General features: G+C 43.4%; 1 protein-coding gene across 1 annotated transcript in view; it reads left to right on the forward strand.

Annotated features, from left to right (window-relative positions):
• Positions 1 to 1,049: 1,049 nt before the first annotated feature.
• OPN4 (opsin 4) overlaps positions 1,050 to 25,795 on the forward strand; it is a 42,548-nt gene continuing 17,802 nt past the window's right edge. The window contains exons 1-7 of the mRNA XM_077930581.1: positions 1,050 to 1,419; positions 13,065 to 13,207; positions 17,181 to 17,314; positions 17,936 to 18,139; positions 21,359 to 21,530; positions 23,634 to 23,795; positions 25,334 to 25,441. Of these exons, the coding sequence (XP_077786707.1) occupies positions 1,285 to 1,419; positions 13,065 to 13,207; positions 17,181 to 17,314; positions 17,936 to 18,139; positions 21,359 to 21,530; positions 23,634 to 23,795; positions 25,334 to 25,441 (1,058 nt within the window). The 5' untranslated portion in view covers positions 1,050 to 1,284. The remainder of the gene's footprint in view (positions 1,420 to 13,064; positions 13,208 to 17,180; positions 17,315 to 17,935; positions 18,140 to 21,358; positions 21,531 to 23,633; positions 23,796 to 25,333; positions 25,442 to 25,795) is intronic.

Consider the following 25,795-nt stretch of genomic DNA (forward strand, 5'->3'; position numbering starts at 1 on the left):
GGCCTCCCTGACCTCCCTCTCCCAGTCCCAATGGGCACTAGCTGCCACTGGTTCCTGCCACGTACGGATATTAATTAACTGTGTTTATTTGCTGGTTGGTGTGGCTACAAAAAATGAGGGGAAATATTAAGCGCATTTCAGGCTCATTTGACTTAGCAGGTCAAAAGTTGCACAGGACATTTTAATAACGTAACAGGACAGCATTTTCAAAATCAATTCATCTCTAGGGGGCAATCCTTTCTGTTTGTTACGTGTATGCACTTCTCAGTATATGGTACACAGTCTTGCCCTTGGCTGATGTGATGGGGGAGGAAGGATACAGCTGGTCTTTTAGCATTTATTTTAATGTTTTCTGTCTGTGTTTAAATCAAGACTCCAAAGGGACCTCAATGCTGCACAAACTGCATTTCCTTTAATGTTATAATATTTAAGTCTCTCATCTTTCTCTCTCTCTTTGTCCCTTGAAAGTAGGACATTTATTAATTTTGACCTAGATTTTTAAGCAAACCCATTAACACATACATAGATAGATTCATAACTAAATCCATTAGACCCTTGGGGCCTGATCCAGCCAGAGAGTGATTTCAGGGGGAATTTGCCTGAGCGACATGCTTAACACTTTCCCATTGAAATATCAAAAGCACTTGTAAAAATTGCTTATTAGCTGGATCATGTCCTTTTGTATTCAGAGTACATCTTAATATCAGGTATAGACTAATTAATGTGCCAGGGCTGCAAAAGGAGTAGATGCATGAATATCACACACACACACGTTTTAAAAGGACAAAAAGTGAGGCCAGCTTGGAATGAGACCAACCTGTCTTCTCCTTTTATTTCTCCCATCATATTAAGCTGATGAGTTTTTTTTCACCATGTCTCAAATTTGCCCAAGGGACAATAGGAAGAGACATTATACTGAAATGCCCATTGGTTTGATGAAATAGTTACGCTGCTGCCTTGAATTTGCATGGGACAAATCAGGTTCTAACTGGGCATGTGCACAATCTGCAGGCTCTCATATTTAAATAGAAAGCTGCTTCCATCGCTGCTGCCTCTTGCTGAGCTTAGAGACCGAAAGAGGGACTCTGAGGCTTTACAGAGAGAGAGAAATCACCATTGGATTGTGTACAGCTTCAGAAGAGACTGGGGGAGAGAAATCAGACAAGTATTTTTGAGAAGTTGAAAATGGGTGAAACTGTGCCGATCGATTAAAGGGTCCTACGCAGAGGGATTTTTGTTCGTTTTGGTGGCATTTCCTGGGTAAATGGTTTCGACCTTACCCATATGAATACGCAGTCCATGCAAAGAGACACCTCATACCCGCCTACGGACTCCTACCACAGTAGAGTCGCAGATTTCCTGAATGACTCGGAAGCAAATGCCTTCAAGCTGGTGGACCTGGCTCCATTAACCCCCACAGTAAGTGCGACCGAGAAATTGCTTGTGGGTGATTTAAGCCTATATTGCAAAAGTTTAGACTGGTGGTAATAGTGCCAAATTTTAATGGAACTGTGCAGGAACTATTGAGTCAGGCAAGAGTGTGTGTGACTGTGCGACCTTATCTGTGTAAAGTTAGCAATTCACAAATGAGCATCTTCAAGGAAAAGTTGAGGGGAGCAGGAATGGAATTTGGTTAAAGATTGCCAGTGGAACTGCAAATAGACCTCTCTAGTCAGAAGGTGGGTGACCTGTCTGTGCTAAAACCGGTGATTTCTCCACCGGGAAGAAGAACGCAGGTTGCCATTTTACGGCATTTTACAGTAGTAGAAGAAGAGAAACATTGTTCAGAATGTGGTCAGGGTCACACGAACAGAAATGGACTACTGAATTGCAAGGTTCAAAACTATTTTCCCTGTTCTGAAACAATTGGTTGACTCCATTGGAGAAATGAGTGGCAGCCCATGGGTGTCAATTAATGCGACTCTTGAGTCAGAGCTGCTATTTGTCGGCAGCCGGGTGATGGTCGTGGTGCTTTTATTCACTTGTTGAGTGAGTCCTCCTCTAAGGCCTTTTAAGAAACTTTCAATAGGAAGGAAATGCTTTCATGAAATTCCGAAAGAGCGGCTAGCTTGGTCTCTTGCAGCAAAAGCAGTTGCCTTGTGGCACCTTGGAAACACTGCTTTATTATAGCGTGAGCTTCTATAGGAAGTTGAAGTGGTGGCTCTGCTTCAAATGTGGATCTTTTCTATCCAAGCTCTTGCTACAAATACACTCTCTATAATCCTTATAAAGTAGGAAAGGACTTTTTTAAAAAATCATTTCTGCCATTTCTATTTTTACCTGTAACCTTGTGATCATTTTGCTGGTGTTTAAGGAAACGAGTGGCACATATTTATCACAGGAGTTCTGAAAAGTAAAATGCCCCATCTCTCACCCTCTCACTTTGGACAGGGGATTTAGTAACATTTGTCCACTGTTTAAATAGTCCTTAAAGTTGAAACAAGCAAAACAAAGAATCAAATATAGTTAAACTACTTTCAAATTGAGCAGGGAGTGGGCTCCTTTGTGGGATGCTGTAAAGAGGCTTGGTGCAAAAATTATTGCATGCATTGAATTAAAACTGTATGGTTAGCTTTGCCTAACTACATTGGTGTTATGCTACACTTTGGAAGTGATGGGCATGCATCATAGTTTGCCGCACATAATTTACTTCCATCTTTCAAACTGCCTCTTGCAATCTTTCAGGTCTAACTTTTGTGAATGGGTTTTGGCACGGCTATCAGTGAAATTGGTGTTCTGAGGGCCAAGTCGTCTATTACTTCTGGCAGCCGTCTTGCTCATGCAAGTGGTCTGTTCACATAACTTCAGAGGAGAGAACACATTGAAAAATTCAGATGGACTTCTGAGGCCAGCGAGCTCTCCATGCATCTTCTGTGAATTCTCTCCTCTGACATTATGTTGTTGTATAAGATGATCATTTGCATGAGCATCAAAATGTACAAAAATCTTTCACTGTCTTAGATAAATTCAATATTATTACTCTTACTCTTACTCTTAACCTGTCTTACGCCCTTAGGTTCCAGGGTAGGTTACAAAAATTACAACAATATACAACACGTAATTAGTTTTCTGTTTAAATCATGTGCGTGTTAATTGTAAATGGAGGATATATATGAGGGATTGCATCCAACTAAGTCCCATTCAGAGTTGACTTATTGAAATTAATGAAACTACGTTAGCCATGTCCATTCATTTCTATGGTTCTACTCCGGCACTGGATACAACCCAAGATAAAAAATGCAATCTTATGATATATACTAATAGCTAATTCAATTCTGGTAGTGCTGGTCCTTATGTAAGTCAACCGGCACCACTCACACACAAGAGTCTGTTTGCAAAAGTACCAGAGGCTTGCAGAAGTCGAAACAACCTTTAGGGGGGAAATCCCAAAGTGGGAGGGGAACCCCAGAACTGCCCAATGAGGATGAAGCATGCTGGTAGCAATAGAATTCTGATGGTGGGTTAGGAATTGGGGGTGGGAGAGAATAATAATAATAATAATAATAATAATAATAATAATAATAATAATAAATTTATTATTTATTATTTATTATTTATACCCTGCCATCTGGCTGGGTTTCCACCAGCCACTCTGGGCAGCTTCCAACCGAATATTAAAAACAGGGCCACCTTCAGTTGTCTTTTAAAAGTACAATAGTTGCTTATTGAATTGACATCTGCTGGGAGGGCGTTCCACAGGGCAGGTGCCACTACCGAGAAGGCCCTCTGCCTGGTTCCCTGTAACCTCACTTCTCGCAGCAAGGGAACCGCCAGAAGGCCCTTGGGCTTTAAAGGTCAGCACCAACACTTTGAATTGTGCTCGGAAACATACTAGGAGCCAATGAAGATCTTTCAGGACCGGTGTTATATGGTCTCGGCGGCCACTCCCAATCACCAGTCTAGCTGCCACATTCTGGATTCATTGCAGTTTCCGAGTCACCTTCGAAGGTAGCCCCACGCAGAGCGCGTTGCAGTAGTCCAAGTGGGAGATAACTAGAGCATGCACCACTCTGGAAAGACAGTCTGCGGGCAGGTAGGGTCGCAGCCTGCGTACCAGATGGAGCTGGTAAATAGCTGCCCTGGACACAGAATTGACCTGCGCCTTCATGGACAGCTGTGAGACCAAAATGACTCCCAGGCTGCGCACCTGGTCCTTCAGGGCCACAGTTGCCCCATTCAGGACCAGGGAGTCCTCCACACCAGCCCGCCCCCCTGTCCCCCAAGAACAGTACTTCTGTCTTGTCAGGATTCAACCTCAATCCATTACCCACCATCCATCCTCCACCGCCTCCAGACACTCACACAGGACCTTCACCGCCTTCACTGGGTGGGAGCAGGAATGGAGCGTAGCATTTAGGAGAAGGAGATGGGTAACTGGAACCACAGGCGGACTTTGGTAATATGGCAATACTTCTTATTTTCACAATAATTCATTTTCATGCAGTTGCTTTTTTATGGTTCTTCTCAGTAGGTACCCATATAAATATAGGTTTCATTATTATTACTATTATTAATAATAATATTTTGCAACCCTTTGGCTTGGTGCTCTGTACAGGGAAAACCCCGCACCACCCAAATCCTGCACTGCTGGAATGCTGAACCAGAACGCTCTACAAAGCAATGTTTTATTGCAGGTCCCGCTGGTAATATTTATTCATTCAAAAGATGAAACAAAATCTCTTTATGCAAAAGAGATAAATAACAGTTCCAAACTGCATGCAGGCAAGAGCTTGGGAAAATAGTGGGATTTGACTATGAGGATTTATTTTGAAATGTATTGACACAGCAGCATTGATGTGCACGGTGTTTTACAGAGTAATGTGAGCAACCAGTCAACCTGCAAAAGCAGGTCCGAGGAGCTTACAGTGTCTTTTCTGAGAGAGCAAGAGACAGTGGCAGACAGGGGAGGAGAAGGAAAGGTAAAAGCAAGTAGAATGAGAACATGCATGGAGACCGTCGAGGCCAGCAATTTGCTGTCATGATGGCCAACCAAGGGAGGATAGACAGCTCCATTGAAAGAGCATGGGACTCTTAATATCAAGGTCATGGGTTCGAGCCCCACATTGGGCAAAAGATTATTGCCTTGCAGGGGTTTGGACTAGATGATCCTTGTGGTCCCCTCTATGATTCTGTGATTCTTTAAGGCAGGACATGAGCACAAAAGCAATTTCCCTGCTTGTGATTCCCTGCAATGGGAACTACGTGACCATGCGGTTACACACACTTAGGCTAGAGTTCATTAGAGAAGGAACGTGTTAGGTGCTATATGAACACATATATTTCTGGGGTTTTTTGGATCTCATCATGGAAATGGATAGCAGATGGCAACAGCTGGTGGGGGGGGGAGAGAAAGAGAGACAGGATTAGTGGAAAGTGGCCCAAATTTGACAGTCCAATGGGGATGTCATTTGCAAATGGGGGAAAGGGCAGACCTTTGAGATTACAATGTGCGGCTGTAGGTATATTTTCTACGTCACTTGTATGCCTTTTATTTTAGCTCTACATTTCTACCAGTGCTTTTTAGTATGCAAAAGTGTGGCATTTAAAGGTGACCATATGTGTTGCTTGTGGGACGCGGGTGGCGCTGTGGGTTAAAGCCTCAGCGCCTAGGACTTGCTGATCGAAGGGTCGGCGGTTCGAATCCCCGCGGCGGAGTGCGCTCCCGTCATTCGGTCCCAGCGCCTGGCAACCTAGCAGTTCGAAAGCACCTTTGGGTGCAAGTAGATAAATAGGGACCGCTTACCAGCGGGAAGGTAAACGGCGTTCCGTGTGCTGCGCTGGCTCACCAGATGCAGCTTGTCACGCTGGCCACGTGACCCGGAAGTGTCTTCGGACAGCGCTGGCCCCCGGCCTCTTAAGTGAGATGGGCGCACAACCCCAGAGTCTGTCAAGACTGGCCTGTACGGGCAGGGGTACCTTTACCTTTATATGTGTTGCTTAATGCGATGTATAGACTCAATATGGGGAGAAGACACAGATGCTACAGGACTTGCTATGGGACACCCTTTGTGGAAACCTCCCACAGCTCTGCAACTCATAATTTTTTTGAAAGTGTGTGTGTGTGTGTGTGTGTGTTTTGATAGGTAGATAGACGATAGATAGATAGATAGATGATAGATAGATAGATAGATAGATAGATAGATATAGATAGATGATAGATAGATAGATATAGATGATAGATAGATAGATAGATAGATAGATAGATAGATAGATAGATAGATAGATAGATAGATATAGACAGATAGATAGATAGAGATGTATTTCTCCACACCTGACATTTGAAAGGGTGAACTGACTCCAGCCAAAAGTACAGATGTAAATAACTTGCATGTGTGAATCACCTGCTGCAGGTTAAACCCCACAGACCGAAAGGCCATATTATACCCACAGGTAACTCAAAACCCAATTCTCTTTTAAAGTGAGACTATTTACCCTCTTGGCTAAGAGTACTTAAGTAATAACTCACCAAGTGGTGGAAGTGTGTGGATGAATCAACCTTTAAAAACTCTTACAGTGCAACCCTTACACGTGGCTCCTTGGCAAGTAATCCCCACTGGGTTCAATGAGACTTGTTCCCAGGTATGTGGGTGCAGGATTGCAGCCTTGGACTTGGTTAAGAGCAACGGGAGCTCACCCCGTCCTTGGGATTCGAACCGCCGACCTTCTGATCGGCAAGTCCTAGGCTCTGGGGTTTAGACCACAGCACCACCCATGTCCCTTTGGAGCAGCAGCTTAGCTTTTGTTAAAGAAAAAGAAAACTCTAATTCACCATCCTGAACATAAAGCACACACATATACACACACACAAATACTGTTACCACCATTGCAACACTTTTTAGCATCCCTCGTTTTTGGAATCTGAAAGTTGAAAAATTCAACATGCCCTAATGGAGCCCAAGGTTCCCAATGTTGAAGAAGGCTGCCATAGAACAGATGTGGTCAAAGTGGTTCTGAACATATGTTTCTGAATGGTGAATGCCTTCAGTCCTTACCTTTAGCCATGCAGGCCAGAAATTGGAGGAGCAGTGGCGTAGTGTGGGGGGTGCAGGGGGGGCCGGCCGCACCGGGCGCAACATCTGGGGTTAGGGCAAATCCATGGGTTAGGGGGCGCAAATCCACGGGTTAGGGGGCGCAAATTACTTGCCTTGCCCCGGGTGCTGACAACCCACGCTACGCCACTGTGGAGGAGCATTTTGCCAAAGGCCCCTTCAGACTTGGAGTCAGTCTTGCTCTTTCCTCATGGATTTGTTTTGCATGTGTATAAACATTGGAGCAAGTCTGCTTCTTTCCTTTCTATAGGACTGCTGGGCAAGACAGGATCTTTATTTGTTTTCATAGAAAAATGGAGAGACAATCCTGGGCCCTGCCTCCTCTTTGCATGTTGTTAGGTTTAATTGGTTTTCTGCAATTGGTATATTATTTTTAGAAGTCAGCAAATCTCTAACAACAGGATGGTTGCCCGTGAAAAGTAACTTGGCTTGCTCCATAATATTTTCAGGGGATTATATGTCGATATTGGGAAACTGGAGAACGTTCAGTGATGCAAACACAGTAGGGTCAGGATATTTTGCCACCATTTCCCTTCTGGCCACTGGATGGATTTGACATTTCATTTTGTGTGCATTAAAAAAATGAAATGGGGGAATATATGCCCAGAAGAGATAAGCAAAGATTTTCTTGCTCATGTGATTTAAGCTGCTTTAAAACGCGCAGTTCACTTGTTCAGCAAAGAGCTTTAACATCTGAGAGTGTTGTCATATGCAATTCTGCCTTTTAGTATTTACTGCGTCAATTCTGGATGCTAATGTAGAGCAGCCCAAAGTATATTGCAAGCCTGTGTAGGTTTTACAACGGAATTTCAAATGGGGGAGATGGGGGAGAAAAAAACCTGATTTAAACCATCACTTATGAAAATGACATCAGGTTTTGGAAATACATCCCCAGTGTGCCAAGGTACACTGATAAGCTTTACTAGATTGTTAAAACTCTGTGTTGTTGTACTTTAAAATTATTTAAAGGTGTATTTGAAGAGTTTTTGCCCCCCCCCCCATTTTGATGAATAAGCTCCCAGATCATAGAATAATAGAATTTTAGAGTTGGAAGGGACCCACGGGTCATCTAGTCCAACCCCCTGAAATGTAGGAATCTCAGCTAAAGCATCCAGGACAGATGGCCATCCAACCTCTGCTTAAAAACCTCCAGGGAGGGAGAGTCCACCACCTCTTGTGGGAGTCTGTTCCACTGCTGAACAGCTCTTACTGTCAGAAAGTTCTTCGAAATGTTTAGTCAGAATCTCCTTTCTTTTAACTTGGAAGCCGTTGCCTCAAGTCCTACCATCAAGAGCAGTAGATAATAATGGGGTGGAGTATTTGGGCGTTCGGCTTCCAGTCACATTCAATTCTATGTCTTTGGGATGCTCACAAGCAGAGTACAAAACCAGCAGCCCACTGGTGCTGTTTCTCTCCCCACCTTCTGACATTCTGAGGTATACTGCCTCTGACTATGGATGTTCCATTTAGCTATTTGTTGGCCTGACATCTGTGAATTTGTGTAATCTACCCATCTAAGCAAAGGACTGTTATCACCCCATCTTGAGGAGTGAATCCAACAAGTCAAAAGTGCATAGGGAAATGTTCCCTGATACCAAGATGAGGGATTCTACGGAATGCAGATAGAGAGAATTGATAAGAATAATGATCTGTTGTGGCCTGGATGGAAGCGTACAATAGACGAGCCTTCTTGTGTTTTGGCTCATCCCCCCCCCCCTTTCCCCCCTTCCTTCTCCTTCTTTACTCTTTCCTTTTTCTTTCCCATAATGGCTTATGTTCTATGCCATGTACTTTGATGTTTTTTGGAGTTTTTTAGCCTTTTCCATTATTATTATCAAGGATTTTTATTTTGTAAATTCGGTTGTTTATATTTATCTGTATTTGTTTAAAGCAAAATTAAAATTAAAAAATAAAATAAAAATAAAAATAAAAAACTGACTGTTATCACCCCATCTTGAGGAGGGAATCCAATAAGTCAAAAGTGCATTATGCAAAGAAGTCCTTCCTTTGGACTGCCCTGATGCTGTTGCCAGCCAGTTGCATCAAAAGGTTCTCATGCCATGAGATATGTAGGGGAGGGGACTCCTCCGTTACTCCATGCATAAATTTTATAAATACCTGCCATATCCAAGACCCCCAACCCCACCACATTCTTTTTTCTTCTTCGTCATCTAAAGGCTTACATTCTAAGCCATAGCTTCTTGGACTCCCAGGATAGGGATCCTGATAGGTTGCCATCGTGCCTGCCTTCCAGCAACTTCAGCAAACTGCTTTCTGTCCCTCTGCAGGTGAGGAAGGACCCCTGTTCATTCAAAAGGGACCTGCATGAGAAAGGCTTATTAAAAAAAAGAACATTCTTTGCATTTTCCCTCATTGTTGTCACTAGCAATTTGAATTGTGTCGATGTTCCTAAAGAGGAAAACATCTATCCCCAGTTGTTTTCAGTAGCAGCATGAAGCGGGGTTTGGGTTCTTATACTGAAGGTGCTGTTGCTTGAATGCTGCCTTCATGTCCTAGCAATACAATGAAAGTATAGTGGCACCAAGTGGCCTGAAGCCTTAGATGCAAGATTCTTTTTGCACCTCATTCTTCAATGGCTTGATGGAACACTTTGGGCTTGATGCATTTCTGCAATTGATGGTGTTCTTCTGAAGAGTGTGGCATTAAACATAAATGAATGGTGGTGTTTTTGAAGTTCTCTCTCTCTCTCTCTCTCTCTCTCTCTCTCACACACACACACACACACACACACACACACACACACACGCAACATTGGCCTGTAAGGGGAGAACAACACCAACTCCAACATCCACAGTAAGGCAATGCCTTTGTTTTGACCGACCAAAGTGTCACAAGATAGAGAAGTGAGTAAGCTGTCAAGTTTTCTTGTGCTCTTCGTCAAACTAGAAGTTACGAAAAGCAGGAGGTGGATGCATAGAGGAGCATAGAGGATGCATAGGAGGATGCATAGAACTAAAATAATACAGTGGTACCTTGGTTTTTGAACGTCTCTGTTGACGAACATTTCGTTTTTCGAATGCCGTAAACCCAGAAGTAAATGCTTCAGTTTTCAAACACACCTCGGAAGTCGAACATGAAACACAGCTTCTGCTGAGTACAAGATCTTGAGGCCCAGCTGTCGGCTATTGAGTTTTCGGTTTTTGAACGTTTCAGAATTTGAATGGTCTTTCGGAATGGATTACGTTCCAATACCGAGGTACCACTGTATTCCCAAAATCCACAGTTAGGCAAAACCTTGATTAGGACCAGCCAAAATGTCACATAATAGCAAGCAAGCTTTTGAGTTCTCCAGGACTCTCCATTCATTCATTCATTGAATGGATGTCGTGCTCTTCCTCTCAAAGGAGCCCAGGGCGTCAAGCTGCAAGTTACAAAAAGCAGGGGGCTTTTTGTGGGGGAATAGGCTGAGTATAGCTGAATATTAAGATTTCCAGTGGGTGGATCAGGGATCCCATCCCATGTACAGCTTATTTTCTGTCCCCTTCACAGGGAGTAGTGAAATCATTCAAATCCATTTAATTTGAATACATACAGGTGACAGCTTTTCTTGGCACAGTATTTGAATTACAGTGGTACCTCGGGTTAAGTACTTAATTCGTTCCAGAGGTCCGTACTTAATCTGAAACTGTTCTTAACCTGAAGCACCACTTTAGCTAATGGGGCCCCCTGCTTCTGCCGTGCCACTGGAGCACGATTTCTGTTCTCAACCTGAAGCAAAGTTCTTAACCTGAAGCACTATTTCTGGGTTAGCAGAGTATGTAATCTGAAGCATATGTAACTTGAGGTACCACTGTACCTGGGTATGATTATTTTTATATCATCATTATCATCACTGAGTAAGCACAGGCATGGAGCTCAATGGATGTTGATTACTACCTTCCTTGGAGCCTTATTTACACCAGATGCTAAAATGTGTGTCCTTCCTTCTCCCTAGAGAATCCTGGGAATTGTTTTGCAACAAGGAGGGTGGCCTAGAGATCCCTAACAGTGAGTTCTCACAAAATTACAATTTCCAGAGTTCTCTGGGGCAGGGGAGACATAATAATAATAATAATAATAATAATTTATTATTTATACCCCGCCCATCTGGCTGAGTTTCCCCAGCCACTCTGGGCGGCTCCCAATCAGTGTTAAAAACAGTACAGCGTTACATATTAAAAACTTCCCTGAACAAGGCTGCCTTAAGATGTCTTCTGAATATCAGGTAATTATTTATCTCTTTGACATCTAATGGGAGGGCGTTCCACAGGGCGGGCGCCACTACCGAGAAGGCCCTCTGTCTGGTTCCCTGTAGCCTCACTTCTCGCAATGAGGGAACCGCCAGAAGGCCCTCGGCGCTGGATCTCAGTGTCCGGGCTGAATGATGGGGGTGGAAAGCTGATATAAGTTTATGGTGTAGCTAATACATAAAACAGATCCATGTGTATTCTTTTCTCTTTCGGTGGCAAGGAGATCCTTTTAGCTTTACTTCTGCACAAACTCCCATGCTTTAAAGCTTAGTGAATGCAAACCAAAGCAGCTCCGTCATCCATAGTTACAGTGTTTGCATTCTGGTTGGAAAAGAATTAATTTCTCTGAAATATTAGTTCCACCCAGATTTTGACTTTCCTCTTTCTTGCCAGGAGGCATCGGAATACCTGCCCTTCTGGTGGGTGAAAGACAATGGGGCCTTTGTGAATTTCTTTTTTTTTTTAATCTTTTATTAAGGATTTTCTTGTTTTACAGAAGTGTAGTGCCTCATTTTTTCCCCCATGTAACATTTTTACAAATCCATTTCATTTGTTGAGGCATTAGGGGGAGAAGAAAAAAGAAAGAGAGAAGAAAAGGGGGGTGGAGAGAGGGAAGATGGATGGGGGTGGGGTCGGGTGGCGGTGTTTCTATTATGTTTAATGTGTGTAGAGTTTGGTGTCAGCGTTGTTTGTGTTGTTCACTTGTGTTCCTTTGGTGGTGAGAGAGGTTGGGGTTGGCCTAGGGTGTGATTGTTTGCTTGTGATTGGCTGTGGTGATCTTTGTTTTTGTGTGTGAGTGAGGTGGGTGGGTGCTTTGGATCAGGTTAGCCATATTGATTTGTATGCTGTTGGTGGATTATTGTCATTGTCCTGTTGGGCTGTATGTGTGATAAAGGGGAGCCATACCGGGGTGAAGGTGTCTTCTTCTGTTTGTCCCCGTGTCAGTTTCAATTTATTAGTTAATTTTTCTAGTAGGGCTGTTTCCCATACTATTTGGTACCATTGGTCCATGCTTACTCCTGACAGGTCTCTCCAGTGTCTGGTTATGGTATTTCTGGCTGCTGAGAGCAGGTGGGTTATGAATTATTTGTGGTGTAAATGGGCATTGTTGTCTTGGAAGATGTTTAGTAGGGCCAGTTCTGGGGTGATGTCTATTACTTGCTTAGTTATTGTACATATTTCTTGTATGGCTGTCGTCCAGAATAGTTGGATTTTGGGACACTCCCACCACATGTGGAGGTATGTGCCTGTGGAGGTGCACCCTCTCCAGCATTCTGGTGAGGTTCCTGGGTGTATTAGCGCTAGTTTCCTTGGTGTTAGGTACCACCTGTAGGTGAGTTTCAGTGTGAGTTCTTTTCTTTTCGTTGATATGGATTTAAAGGGGGGTTTAGACCACATTCTGGTCCATTGAGTGGGGTTAATCTCATAGCCTATGTCATTCTCCCATTGTTTTTTGATTGCGTCTAGCGGATTTGCGGGATTTTGGAGTAGTATTTTGTATATTGCGGATACCGTCCCTTTACCGTTTCCCTTTGTTGTTAGGAGGAGGTTTTCGAAGGTTGTCAGGGGCCTAGTTGCTGCTGATTTTACTGTTGGGTTGTTTAAGAGGGCATGTAGTTGGTGTTGTGTTAACCAGGGCATTTGGGTGTCTTCTAGTTTGTCTTGTATTTCTTGTGTTGACAGGGGTTTGTTATTTTTATAAAAGTCTATTAGGCGATATAAGCCTTTGCCTTTGTGAATTTCTGCCATTCTGTTTCCCCTCTAGGAGCTGACGATGCTGAAGCCCCCACACCCTTTCCCGACAGTGAACGTCCCAGCCCACACTCACTATACCATCGGGGCTGTCATTCTCGCAGTGGGGATCACAGGAACTCTTGGTAACCTCCTGGTCATCTTTGCTTTCTGCAGGTATTCAACCTAGTTACTTTCTGCTGCGCAGTATTCCCCGGGATAGGTTTCCATGCTAGCAGCACCAGAGGACGTTGGAATGTATCTAGGAAACAATCCTAGTAGATTGTTGGTCCATCTAGTTCAGTAATTTTGAATCTCCACTGGCCACTTTTCTCTTATTGCATTTTGGTCCTTAAACTGTTCTGCTTGGTGAGTTCTCAGGAAGCTCTTGAAACGGCGAACTGTATAAACAGTGTGCATTTGTTTGAAGGAAAACAGTTAGGAAAAGAGCCTGAGGAATCAATGTTTCCATTCCAAGACAAACTTAACGGTATTGAAACGAGGTGCCCGTGACAGAAAATCGGTTCTCTGTTGATGCCTACAGAATGTTCCACTATTTTCAAGGCATCTTGATTTGTGTTTCCCTAGTGCTCTGTGTGTGTGTGTGTGTGTGTGTGTGTGTACACATACATTTATTATACAGGCTTCCTTTCTTAATTGTGCTTTTAAAGGAAATGGCAGAGGCCTACTTTTTCGATGAAGTATTAACCTATATCTGGGCAGTATTGCAGAATGCGGGTTGAGGGGCTTGTGTAGTTGTGTGATCCTCAATATGAAAAAAAAAAATCCCCTCTGTTTGGAAAACTTGATTTCAAGGAGTAATGTCAAAACGCTGCCCTTTTCCTGTCATGATAGCTTTCTTCGTGCAGGAAACATGTTTGTATGGCTGGACTCAGTTGTCAACTATATTCTTAAGGGTTTCAGCTCAGGTTAAGGTAAACCAACTCAATGGGAACTAGGCCAGAGGCTGTAGAGAATATTAAGCAATGGATGTGTAGTGTCAAGATCTCATGAGAGTAAGCCAGGAAAAAGCAACTGTGGCATGGTCTCATTCTAGTAATGGGATTGAGCTTGCTACAACTTGATATTTATTGCTACTGGGGCTCTTCAGTCGCATGCTGCCCAATATCAAGTGGGTCAAATGTGGACTGGACAAGGTATCTGTTAGGTGGATTTGTAGCTGGTTGACTGACCATACCCAAAGAGTGCTAATTAATCGATCATGGCCATCCTGGGAAAAAGGGACAAGTGGGGTGCCAGAGGGTTCTGTCCTGGGCTCGTTGTTGTTCAACACCTTTATTAATGGCTTGGATGAAGGAATTGAAGGGATGTTCATCAGATTTGCAGATTTCACCAAACTGGGAGGGGTAGCTAATGCTGCAGAAGACTCAATGCCACAAGATTCAAGATGACCCTAACGGATTGGAAAACCGGGCCCAAACTAACAAAATGAATTTCAATAGGAACAAATGTCATTTTCTACACTTAAACAGAAAGAACCAGCTGCACAAATATAAGATGGGAGAATCTGGAGTTCTTAGTAGACCACAAGCTTAACATGAGTCAACAGTGTGATGCAGCGGCAAAAAAAAACCCCCAAAAAACAACTTGTGCCATTCTAAGCTGCGTAGACAGAAGTATAGTGTCCCAATCAAGGAAAGTAATAGTACCACTCTATTCTGCTTTGGTCAGACCAAACCTGGAATATTGTGTCTCGTTCTGGGCACCACCATTTAAAAAGGATATTGACAAACTGGAACGTGTGCAAAGGAGGGTGACCAAGATGATCAAGGGTGTGGAAACCAAGCTTATGAGGAATGGTTAAGGAACTGTGTGTGTTTAACTTAGAAAAGAGAAGATGGAGAGGAGATATGATAGTCACCTTCAAATATCTAAATGGTTGTCACATGGAAGATGGAGCAAGGCTGTTTTCTTCTGATCCAGAGGTTTTCTCATGAACCAATGGCTTCAAGTAACAAGAAAGGAGATTCCGACTAAATGTCAGGAAGAACTTTCTGACAGGAAGAGCTGTTTGACAGTGGAACAGACTCCCTTAGAAGGTGGTGGACTCTCCTTCCTGGGAGATTTAAAGCAGAGGTTGGATGGCCATCTGTTATGGATGCTTTAGCTGAGCTTCCTGCATTGCAGGGGTTTGAACTGGATGACCTTTGAGGTACCTTCCAACACTACATTTCTATGGGTGCCAAGGGTGCTGGGTCAGAGTTCAAGAGCAAGAGTTTCAGGACCATGGCCAGCACTCTTACAGAAACACAAGCTTGGTGCAACTGCTAGACACAGGGGTCGGCAAGGCTTACTGGGCATGGGCCAGATCACTTATGTGGAGATCCTCCATGGGCCAGACCAGCACAGTGCGGTGCTGGAAATCGCGCCTGCGCAGAAGCAACTTTCGGCACAGTGGACATGCACAGACGCGATTTCTGGAGCCATGGAAGAGAGTCCCTGCGCTGCGCTCTGCTGGTTTAGCACAGCGTGCAGGGACTCGCCGAGCAGACAGCTCGGTTCAGGGGGTGGCTTGTGGGGTGGTTAAACAGCCTCCATGGGCTGCTTCTGGCCCATGGGCTGCAGGTTGGGGACCCCTGTGCTAGAGCATTGTGGTCTGTTCTCAAGGGTCCACTGAAGGCTTATGGGTAGTTAAAGGACAAGCATCCTTTGGTGCTCCTTTCAGACTGTGAGGTTTGGGGTTTCAGAGATTTGGTCCATGGATACTACCTTGATCCGTGAAGGAATCATTAGAGCATTCCTTGGAGTCCATAGATGAAGGTACATCCTTGATGTTTGGGGGGTGAGGTGTGGAATCTGGTGAAACACCAGGTCTACCCAGGATGAGCTAGGTGTGCATCCATTTCCACCTTGGTGCTATGACTGTTCAGCAATTGAAGACTCAGGGTCTGGGGCCATGACATTTCCTCCTTGTTTTTTCCTCAAATAGTGTAGGTTGCCAGCAGAATAAAGTAAAAGATGAGACCTTCTGCAGTTATTAATGTTGCTGGTGATTAAAACACACACAAAACCATTGAATCTAATCCCTGCATTTGGAAACTGCTGCTAATCTGGCCAGCAGTGGAAAATGGCCTCCCTATACAATATGACCCAGATGCAGAAAATCCATAGTACATCTGTTTTAATTTCCCATTAATCACCAGCAGCGGAGAAATGTAGGACAGAGCATTCAGAGAGGCAGGCATTCTATTTGTGTCACTGGGCTAGTGGTGAAAGCCTGTCCATGTGTGCCACTCTGTTGTGAATAGTTGGCCACTACCAACTGGTGGCCCTACCAAATTTTACAGCACCACCCTTTCACTTGTAGCTCAATATTATCTATACTGGCTGGGAGTGGTTCTCCAAGGCTTCAGCCATGGGACATTCCCAGCCCTACATGGAGAGGATGAACAGGGAATTGAACCTGCAACCTCTTCCATGGAAAGCAGATGCTCTACAAATGAGCTTCCTTTGCACATACCATGCAAATATACCTATTTGTAGGCAATGCTCTGCCTGAGTGCATTTCTCTATAACTGGGAAGGCTGTACTGATAGATGAAAGCCTGTGTCTTGGGAAGCCCTCACTCGTGATCATCTCAGTTGCCTTGGTAAAATCTACCTCAGACCTTTGGACCAATATCTTCAGAATACAGAAGCACCCCAGAACACAAAAGTTGGCTACCCCTGCAGTAAAGATGGGGCTCAAATTCAATTTGTGGGGTGTGTGTGTGTAAATATGAATCTGCCCACACTGGTAACGTAAGTTGCTTACCTTTTTTTTTTTTTTTTTGGTCTTGCTGCTTGTTTTGAACATCTTAGTCTGTGTTGTACATTTAAAGCAGTGTCATACCACTTTAAATAGTCATGGCTTCCTCCAAAGAATTATGGGAAATGTCATTTCTTACGGGTGAAGAGAGTCGTTAACCCTGAGCTACAATTCCCAGAGCTCCCTGGGAAGAGGATTTATGGTTAAACCACTCTGAGGTGGAGCTCTGTGAGGGGAATGAGGCCTCTTAACAAACAACAGTCCCAAGGATTCTATGAGGAAGTCATGTGGTGTGACACTACATTCAATGTAAGGTGCAGATGAGGCCGTAGCCCTGACACCCTCTTAAGAGTTACTTGCATTCTCCTCTCTTCCCTCACAGGAGCAGAGGCCTTCGGACTCCCGCCAACATGTTCATTATCAACCTGGCTGTTAGTGATTTCCTAATGGCCGTCACCCAGTGTCCAGTTTTCTTCACCAGCAGTCTCAACAAACGATGGGTATTTGGTGAAAAGGGTATGTGAGAAACAGATTGTCCCCCAAATCATTTAGACTGAACAGGCTGGCTTAGAAGTTTATCAGATTGCCAGTGGGACTGCTGCTGTTGTTTTTAATCAACTGCCATTGAAGACTTAACAAGGAATTTATAATAGTTTGTTGATGGTTTCCCAATTTTTCGCACACCCTGCCTCTTTGGTCAAGAAAAGCCATTCTTGGGACTTGAAGGTGATGTTCCCTTTGCTGTTGTAACCTGATGAGGAAGAGGAGGAGGATGACTAATATTGCCCCAGCCACTCTGAGTGGCTTCCATTAAATATTTCTTATATTCCACCCATTATATTGGGGGAAATTGCTTTGCAGAAATTCTCTACATTAGTGAAAATTGCTTCCCAACATGTGCATATTAGGTGAAAATAATCTCAAATGCTTCATGAGAACTTAAAACAATCATCATCACCATGAAACGGTGTGGAAATGTGGATAAGTGAATTTAAAGCGAGAGAAACAGAAAACAGAGAGAAATCGAAATGGCGAATAAGTCCCTTCCTACCCTCACCTAGTGTCAATGATTAAATCAAGTAAAAGAAGTGTGCGTTTTGATTTGCCTGCTAACTCTGCTGTGCTCTTTCTGGAAAGGTTGCGAGCTGTACGCTTTCTGTGGAGCGCTTTTCGGCATCGCTTCCATGATCACTCTAACAGTGATAGCCCTGGACAGGTACTTTGTGATTACGCGACCCTTGGCTTCCATTGGAGTAATGTCTAAGAAGAAAGCTTTGCTAATCCTGTTAGGAGTCTGGCTGTATTCCTTAGCATGGAGCCTTCCTCCCTTCTTCGGATGGAGTAAGTGAGACAGAATTTTTAAAAATCTGATTACTTGATACTGAGAGGAAAAGCAGGAATTTATAGAACGGGCCTTTTAGAGCTTGTGACAGATGAAAGAGGATTTACATATTTAACAGGAAGAAATTCTCTGTAAGGGAGCCGGGTTCGTAGCGAACAAATCTCTAAGACATACAACCAAGGGGGAAAGCTTTGTAGTGCTTACGGTCTGTTCAATTACATTGCAGTGATGCCTGTGCTGGGAAACTCATTAGCGAATTACAGAGAAAAGAGGAGATAAAATCAGGGATGAAAAATAATGGGGGGGGGGGCATCTTGCATAACATTTGCATAACCTTCTGCATTCAAGCTGAGCTGAACAGCATAAATAATAGGCATGAATAAATACAGGATATTTTCCTGATTTTCATATAGATTGATTGCTCACAATGGGGCCATACTGAAAGCCTTGATGACATGGAATAGTGTGTGTGTTTGATCCAGTTCCCAACATTTTACTTCTTTGCTGTGCTCTAAGGTTAAGTTTTCACAGTGTGTCAAGGAGATGGGGTGCTAGGTGCAAGTTTATGGGAGGGGGCAGTAAAATTGAATATTCATTGCCTCCCCCCCCAGGAGTTAATTTGGAGATCCAATCAGTGTTAGGGTTTACCCCACCAATGCACTACTGTTAATTCAAAGTTCAAATTGTTCATTAGCAATCCAGTGAGACAGGGAGTAGAGCATAGATAGAAATAAGAAACTCAGAATTGTAATTGAAACAGCTCTGTTGGTTTGCTGATGTGCAATGTGCCATTCAAAGCATATTACTATCTTCATGCGAAAGAGAATGATGTTCTGAGCTTTTAATCAAAACATAGCAACATGAAGCAATAAAGCACATAGCAAATCATACGGAGTAGAAATAATATGAGGGTAACATTGTAATAGGTTTTACAGGGCAATCAGAGCTTGTTTCCTAACCCAATTGAAGAGTTGGCCTGCTAATTCCCTCCAGTCCATCTAGTTGTGAAACAGAATTTCCATACCATATCCTAATTTACGTAGCATTTTGGAATAAGGTCCACAGCTGGGAGGGAGCACATGGAAAATAGCTAGGATCAGGTGTGCCTTGCACTATCAGCACATATTTATTGACAGATGTGCCTTTTTGCCCAGGTCTTTGACTGAGTGGACATCTTCTCCCGTCCTACATTGCTGTGCATTGCATTTCTGTGTTGCTGCTTTGTCGTTCTGATATTGGTTGTGTTTGTGGGTTTTATTTTATGATTTTAATTGTACATTGTACTCATTTGAATTTTAATGTTTTTGTATCCTGCCTCGGGACTGTTTGGTGATGGGTGGGCTGTTACTATAAATAATCATAATCATAATAAGCTTAAGAGTTTACTAGTTTACTTGTTTACTACTGTTATCTCTGCTCTGGGAAAACAGGAGTGGTGCAGGCAGACTCTGAGGACATCTCAGCTCAGAGCGAGCATTCTTGCATGGGGAGGAGGGCTATGGAATACCTTGCTGCAGCAACTGCAGTCTTCTTGGAGTGCCAAATGGTGGAGATTGATTCGTTGGCCAATGAGGACCTGCAAATCTCCTGCCCTTCCTGTCATGTCACCTGTGGCAAAGGTCTCTGTGTGGCTAACAAGCTGACCAGGGCTGAGGCCTCATAAAAACCAACTCAATATGCGTTGTCCATGCAAGATGCACCAAAAGCAAATTTCAGTTGCTTTGACAAGAGACTCTTTTGTTTCACGAATAGCTTTAGATGGCAATATGAGAAAGCGCACTTCAAAAAGAGGCACAATTTGATGAGACAGAATAATCACTTACAGAGTATTAGAATCACTGGCTTATAATTAGATTTTCATTGTATCCAAAATATGCACTCTCACGGGACCAATAGGGAAAGCTGGGCTCAACATCTGGTGTGACATTTCCCAAAGCAGAAATGATAGAAGTTATTGCTGGGAATGCTGGGAATCGCCCAGGCTACAGCAGTTTAATGTCCGCAGTTAATTGCATTCCTACACAACATCCATCAGGAGAATAGTTCCTATTTCTTTTGTGTTTCTTTAAAAACAATGTTTATTTAACCGCAAACTTAATTATATGTACCAAATTAATTTATATTCTGCTGGTGGTTTTATTGAGAGCTTTAATAATCTGTTTCATCTTGTGCTTTGTCACGAGAGGTATGGTTCTTTTTAGCCAACAAAAGGAGATGTGTTAGTTGTTCATCAAAGCCTATCAAATAAACCTTCTCCCATTAGCAGCAGGGAATAGCGAGGTGTCAGTCTGCACAATCTAGCTTGTGACCAGAGCAAGGTTGATAAATTAAAAACCATCTCTGTAATGGGACACCAGGAGTCTTCTAGGAGCTGAAGCAAGGAGAGGACAATGTCAGATCTGAGCTGCACTGAACTTGTTCACACTGTAACACAAATTCATAATGGACCAGTATTATTTGTCTTTATTCAGTTTCAGGATATTAATCACCTCAGTGCAATAGCTTGCATCCTAAGGTGCTCTTCCATAAGTGGAAGTCTCTTGTGCAAGAACAACTCACTTGCACATGTGCAGCATACTGGCGATTTTCACTATTCCCTTCCTAAGGAAACTGTCTTATACAGTGACATCTAGTCTTGGTCCACCCAGCTCAGTATTAGCTATTGCTGATCTGCAGCACAGGAAAACAGTTCATGGATCTGATAAGGTGCGATGTAGTCCACAAAAATGTAGTCCAGAATATAAATTTGCTAGTTGTTAAATTGTCTCAAGATTATGCGGCAATGAATCCTATGAGTTAACTACAGACTTTCTAAAGCAAGCAAGCAAAAGGCTATCCTCTGAAATGTGGTTTACAGCATTACAGTGGTACCTCGGGTTACATACGCTTCAGGTTACATACGCTTCAGGTTACAGCGTCCGCTAACCCAGAAATAGTGCTTCAGGTTAAGAACTTTGCTTCAGGATAAGAACAGAAATCATGCTCCGGCAGCGTGGCAGCAGCAGGAGGCCCCATTAGCTAAAGTGGTGCTTCAGGTTAAGAACAGTTTCAGGTTAAGTACGGACCTCCGGAACAAATTAAGTACTTAACCCGAGGTACCACTGTATTGCACAGCTTTAGTAAGCTTGAAATTAAATTTCTGATTACATTTTAAATTTAAGTTCCAATAACATTTGGAGGGAAAGCTTATTTTTTTCCTGTCTTTTCTTTCCACTAAGGTGCTTATGTTCCAGAAGGCCTGCTGACATCTTGCTCCTGGGATTATATTACCTTCACCCCATCGGTCCGTGCCTACACAATGCTCCTCTTTTGCTTTGTGTTCTTCATTCCCCTAATTGCCATCATATACAGCTATTTCTTCATTTTCAGAGCCATCCGGAATACAAACAGGTGAGTCACGCATGTGCTTCCCATTGTTTGCGTTAGTGGAAGGTTACTTTGTCCCCCACCCCCTTCCCCCCAAAGTTGTGACCTCCAGCCAGTAGGAAACAAAACAGGAACATGAAGTCCAGCAAAAACGGCTGTAGATTCTGCACCAATTTCCCACATCATTTTGATAGGCACTTGGATCAGATTTCAGAGAGATATTAGGGTGTCTGATTTGGAGAATCGCTCCATGAATTATCCGAGGATTGGAACAGACAGAGACGAATCAGATTTTACTTGAGTCTAATTTACAAAGATGAATGAGAACCAGGGTTGCAATTAAGAACTGACATGATGTATTGGATGGAAGGTAAATCTAATTCAGAGCTGTTTGTACTCTTTGCTTTAAAACGAACGTGGAAAGCAAAATTCTGCAACCTGTATTAATTCTGCCAATGGTTATTTCCCTTCGTTTGTGTCTGTCCCCCTTTCCCATCTTTTTTATTAGATTTTGCTTTATTTAATGTATTCTTTTGAAAGCACTTAATGGTGGGTTAGATCCAGACTCCCTTGGTGCTTAGAGCACACTGGTTGAGAAGTCCTATCGATTACAGTGGGTCTACTCTAAAGCATCATTATTAGTCCAGTTTGCCTCTATTTTCATAGTTTGCACAATTTGTTCTGCTTCGGCTGCTGTTGAGAGTTGTCTTGGAGAATCCTTCCCCAGGTCTGATAGGCACAGGAAGGAATGAGGAACATGTGTGGTCATCTACAGGAATCAGAATCATCAAGAACCTGGTTAGCTCAGTTGGTTAGAATGTGGTGCTGATATAGCCAAGGTTGCAGGTTCGATCTCTGTATGGGGCAGCTGAATATTCCTGCATTGCAGGGGGTTGGACGAGATGATGCTCATCCCTTCTAACTCTATGATTGTTATTCTATAGAATTGTAGAATTGGAAGGGACCCTGAGGGTCATCTAGTCCAAACCCCCGCAATGCAGGAATCCAGCATGGGGTTTGAACCCACAACCCTGAGATTAAGAGTTTCCTGCTCTACCAACTGTGCTATCCCACCTAATAAGAAATGACACCTGCATTTTTGTTGCATAAAGCAGAAGATGGGGGAAAGGGGTGTTAAGTGAAAAAAGAGAAAAGAATGATACAGGAAGAAGGGAGGGTAGAAGTTTGACACCTTTGCAGCATGATCAGATGGAAAATGGCATTGCATGCACACTGCACTCTCAGTCTGAGGGGTATACACAATGGGCAGTTCTACACTGCAGGCTTAAACCTCACTGAAAATCTCTTGCCCTGTTGAAGTTGTGAAATGCAGTTTTTTTGAAGGTGCCAATATTAGAGATCTCTGGCACCCTCATTGTCTCAGAGCTGTAATTCTTAGGGTCCCTTTATTGGTAACAATAACAAATCAACATCTCTGAAACAGTTTTGAGCTTGTATTGATGGATGAGCCTGGCAAGATAATGAAGGTTTTGGCAGCGCATGCCGAAGATTTGAATTTTTCATGCCCGATTTACCAGCTGCTTCTTGTGGATGAGAATCTTGTGACTGATTATATTGGGAAAAGAAAACCGCATGCTTGCACTCACAGATCCACGTGTAGAAGCAGAAGCAGTCTCATATAATTGGAGTTTGTAATTTTGCCCCAGATGCAGCTCCCTCCATCATGTTGCATTCTGCTCTAGAGCAAAAGAAGGAGGCACCATAATGGCTCAGCGCGGATGTGCTTTGCCTGTGGAAGGTTTAAAGTTCAACTCTGGTAAAATATCAAAAAGCTGATGATGGGAAGGAGCCCAGCCTGAGACTCTGGAGAGCCACCAAAACAGTCAGAGACAATACTGAGTTTTTATGCACATATAACTTGAGTCAGCACAAGTTGGCTTCCTATGTTGAGAGCCCCTAACCCTCCCAAATGGCTTTTCAGGGACTGCTGAAGCTGCATCTGTGAAAAGGGCAAATTGACAACACAAACACATCTATGTGCTTCCATTCATGAAAGTGGACCTTTGGATATCAATGGCGTTGACCCAGTAATAAATAAACAAGTGGCATTCTGCGTAAGCAGACCTCACTTTTGTTCCTTCATTCATATTTTGTTCTTTTCCTCAGGGCTGTTCAAACCATCAGTTCAGATGGTACAAAAGAATCTCAAAGGCTGTCCCAGAGGATGACGAATGAATGGAAAATGGCCAAAGTAGCCCTGGTTATCATCTTGCTTTATGTCCTCTCCTGGTCTCCATATTCGATGGTGGCTTTGCTGGCTTTTGCAGGGTAATCAAAAAATCTTGTTATGTCTGTGAGGGGCCTGGGGGAAATGAAATGAGAACAGAAACAGTGAATGAAGCACACCACAAATGGCCAACCAATGAATCCAGGTGCTTGACTGCAGGAAGTTCCTTATATTCGGCAGCCGTAACCAAAGTAGGGAAGATGATAAATGTGGCATGTGTTAGCCACACAACCCCCGGTATTTGATCTTATAGACACATTTTTTTTAGATTTATCTGGAATGGAGGATATTGGCCAGTGCAGACATGCAAAAAAACCCAAAACAAACCCTGAACCTAAACTTTCTCCATCTTCCCAGGGATGCTTTGACATGGAGACTGTATCACAGATAAAGTCACAGCTACCTAGGGGGGAAATCCCGCATTATTAATGGCTGAAAAAGATGCCGTTGTTGTGGCTGCAGAAATCATCTCCAGAAAGCTCAAATCATATCTGTGGATGGCTCTTGAAGCTGGCTTGGAAGTTTCAACTGGTGCAGAACTCTGTAACTCAGTTTCTGATCAGAGCAAAACAAAAGAAATGTATCTCCAGCTTAAGCTCAGGAATGCTGGCTGGCTGATGCTTGTTTCAGCTTTGGGTAGGAACGGCAGGATATTAATTCCATAAATAAACAAGCTGGAGTTTGGCTTCACAACTGCCGTAAGTTCCTTGTGGTCCTCTTTCTCTGAGATCACAGGGAAGGTTTTTGCCTGGTCGTCCACCCATCCCTCCTTCAGTCATGGAACCCCTAGTGGCACACAGGTTGTTCCACCCAGACACTAACCATATCCAGACTTGCTGTACTTCAGTGATATGGTGGCCTTATGTGCCTTCATATCACTGTCCCCCAATAAAATTAGAAACGGTCGTGGCTACCTCCTCTTCATCATTCATACACCATGGAACAGCTTACCAGTGGAAAGCCACATGACCAGTTCCATAGCACTTCTCAGCTAACAGGTGAAGATGCTCTCATTTCAAAACGCTTTTGCTACCAAGGCAGATGCTGCTGATTCCACTTGTTGTTGGGCATTCCTTCCTGCTCTTCCTGCTTTTACTCCAGCTGCCACTTTTTTGTTGTTGATTTTTTTTAATGGCCACAGTGTTCTTTTTCAATTGCTGATGCTGTGCTTTAGCGATTTGTTTTTTTAATTGCTTGTGTGCATTGTTTTGCAGTGTTGGACAGGTGATGTTGCTGTTTTAATAGAGGATCTTGCTTTTAATCTACTTAATTATCTATTTAATTATGCCGTTGCCGAGTTGCTGCTTCAGATCAAGGTTTTTCATTATTTTAAATGCATGCCTTTGGGCAGGGAGGAGGCTGATAAATCTGTTTTCCATGTGAATGTGCTCCTAAGTTCAGCCGAGGTGCATCATTTAGAAGATTTTGCGTGTCTGAATTTACCCAGTGTGGACTAGCACTTTGAAGAACTTTGTGGAGGAGCATTCGAAAGTGCAGTATGTTATGTAAAAGGGGGAAAGGGACAAAAACCATACCCTGGCAGAATTAAATCTAAGAAAGTGTGTTTGCTTTGCTTTAGGTACTCCCATGTGCTCACTCCCTTAATGAACACAATACCTGCAGTGATTGCCAAAGCTTCATCCATCTACAACCCAATCGTTTACGCCATTGCCCACCCCAAATACAGGTAAGTTTCACCTTTTGTAAAGAACTGGGGCTTGCAACCAGTGACAGGTCTTCTTTTAGGGCAACCGCAAGCAATACGGGATGCCACTCCTGTCATATTAACACTATCTTATATTTAACATCTCACCTGGTAGGTGTCAGCAGTAAAGGTTTCCATGCCAATGAGTGAGTGGGCTCATGGAGGAGGCCCTGATCTCTCTGTTTCTCCTCTGTCAGTCTGCTTGGTTTCTACACTGGCTAAGGAGGGAGGAAAACCCATCCATCAGACCCATCCCTCCTCCACCAGCCCACAGTGAAAAGGCAAAAATTGTTTTACTAGCCGCTCAGAAGCAAAGGCTTCCCTCTGGCCCCATGT

This window comes from Podarcis muralis, chromosome 6 (genome assembly GCF_964188315.1).
Source record: "Podarcis muralis chromosome 6, rPodMur119.hap1.1, whole genome shotgun sequence".
Taxonomy (NCBI): domain Eukaryota; kingdom Metazoa; phylum Chordata; class Lepidosauria; order Squamata; family Lacertidae; genus Podarcis; species Podarcis muralis.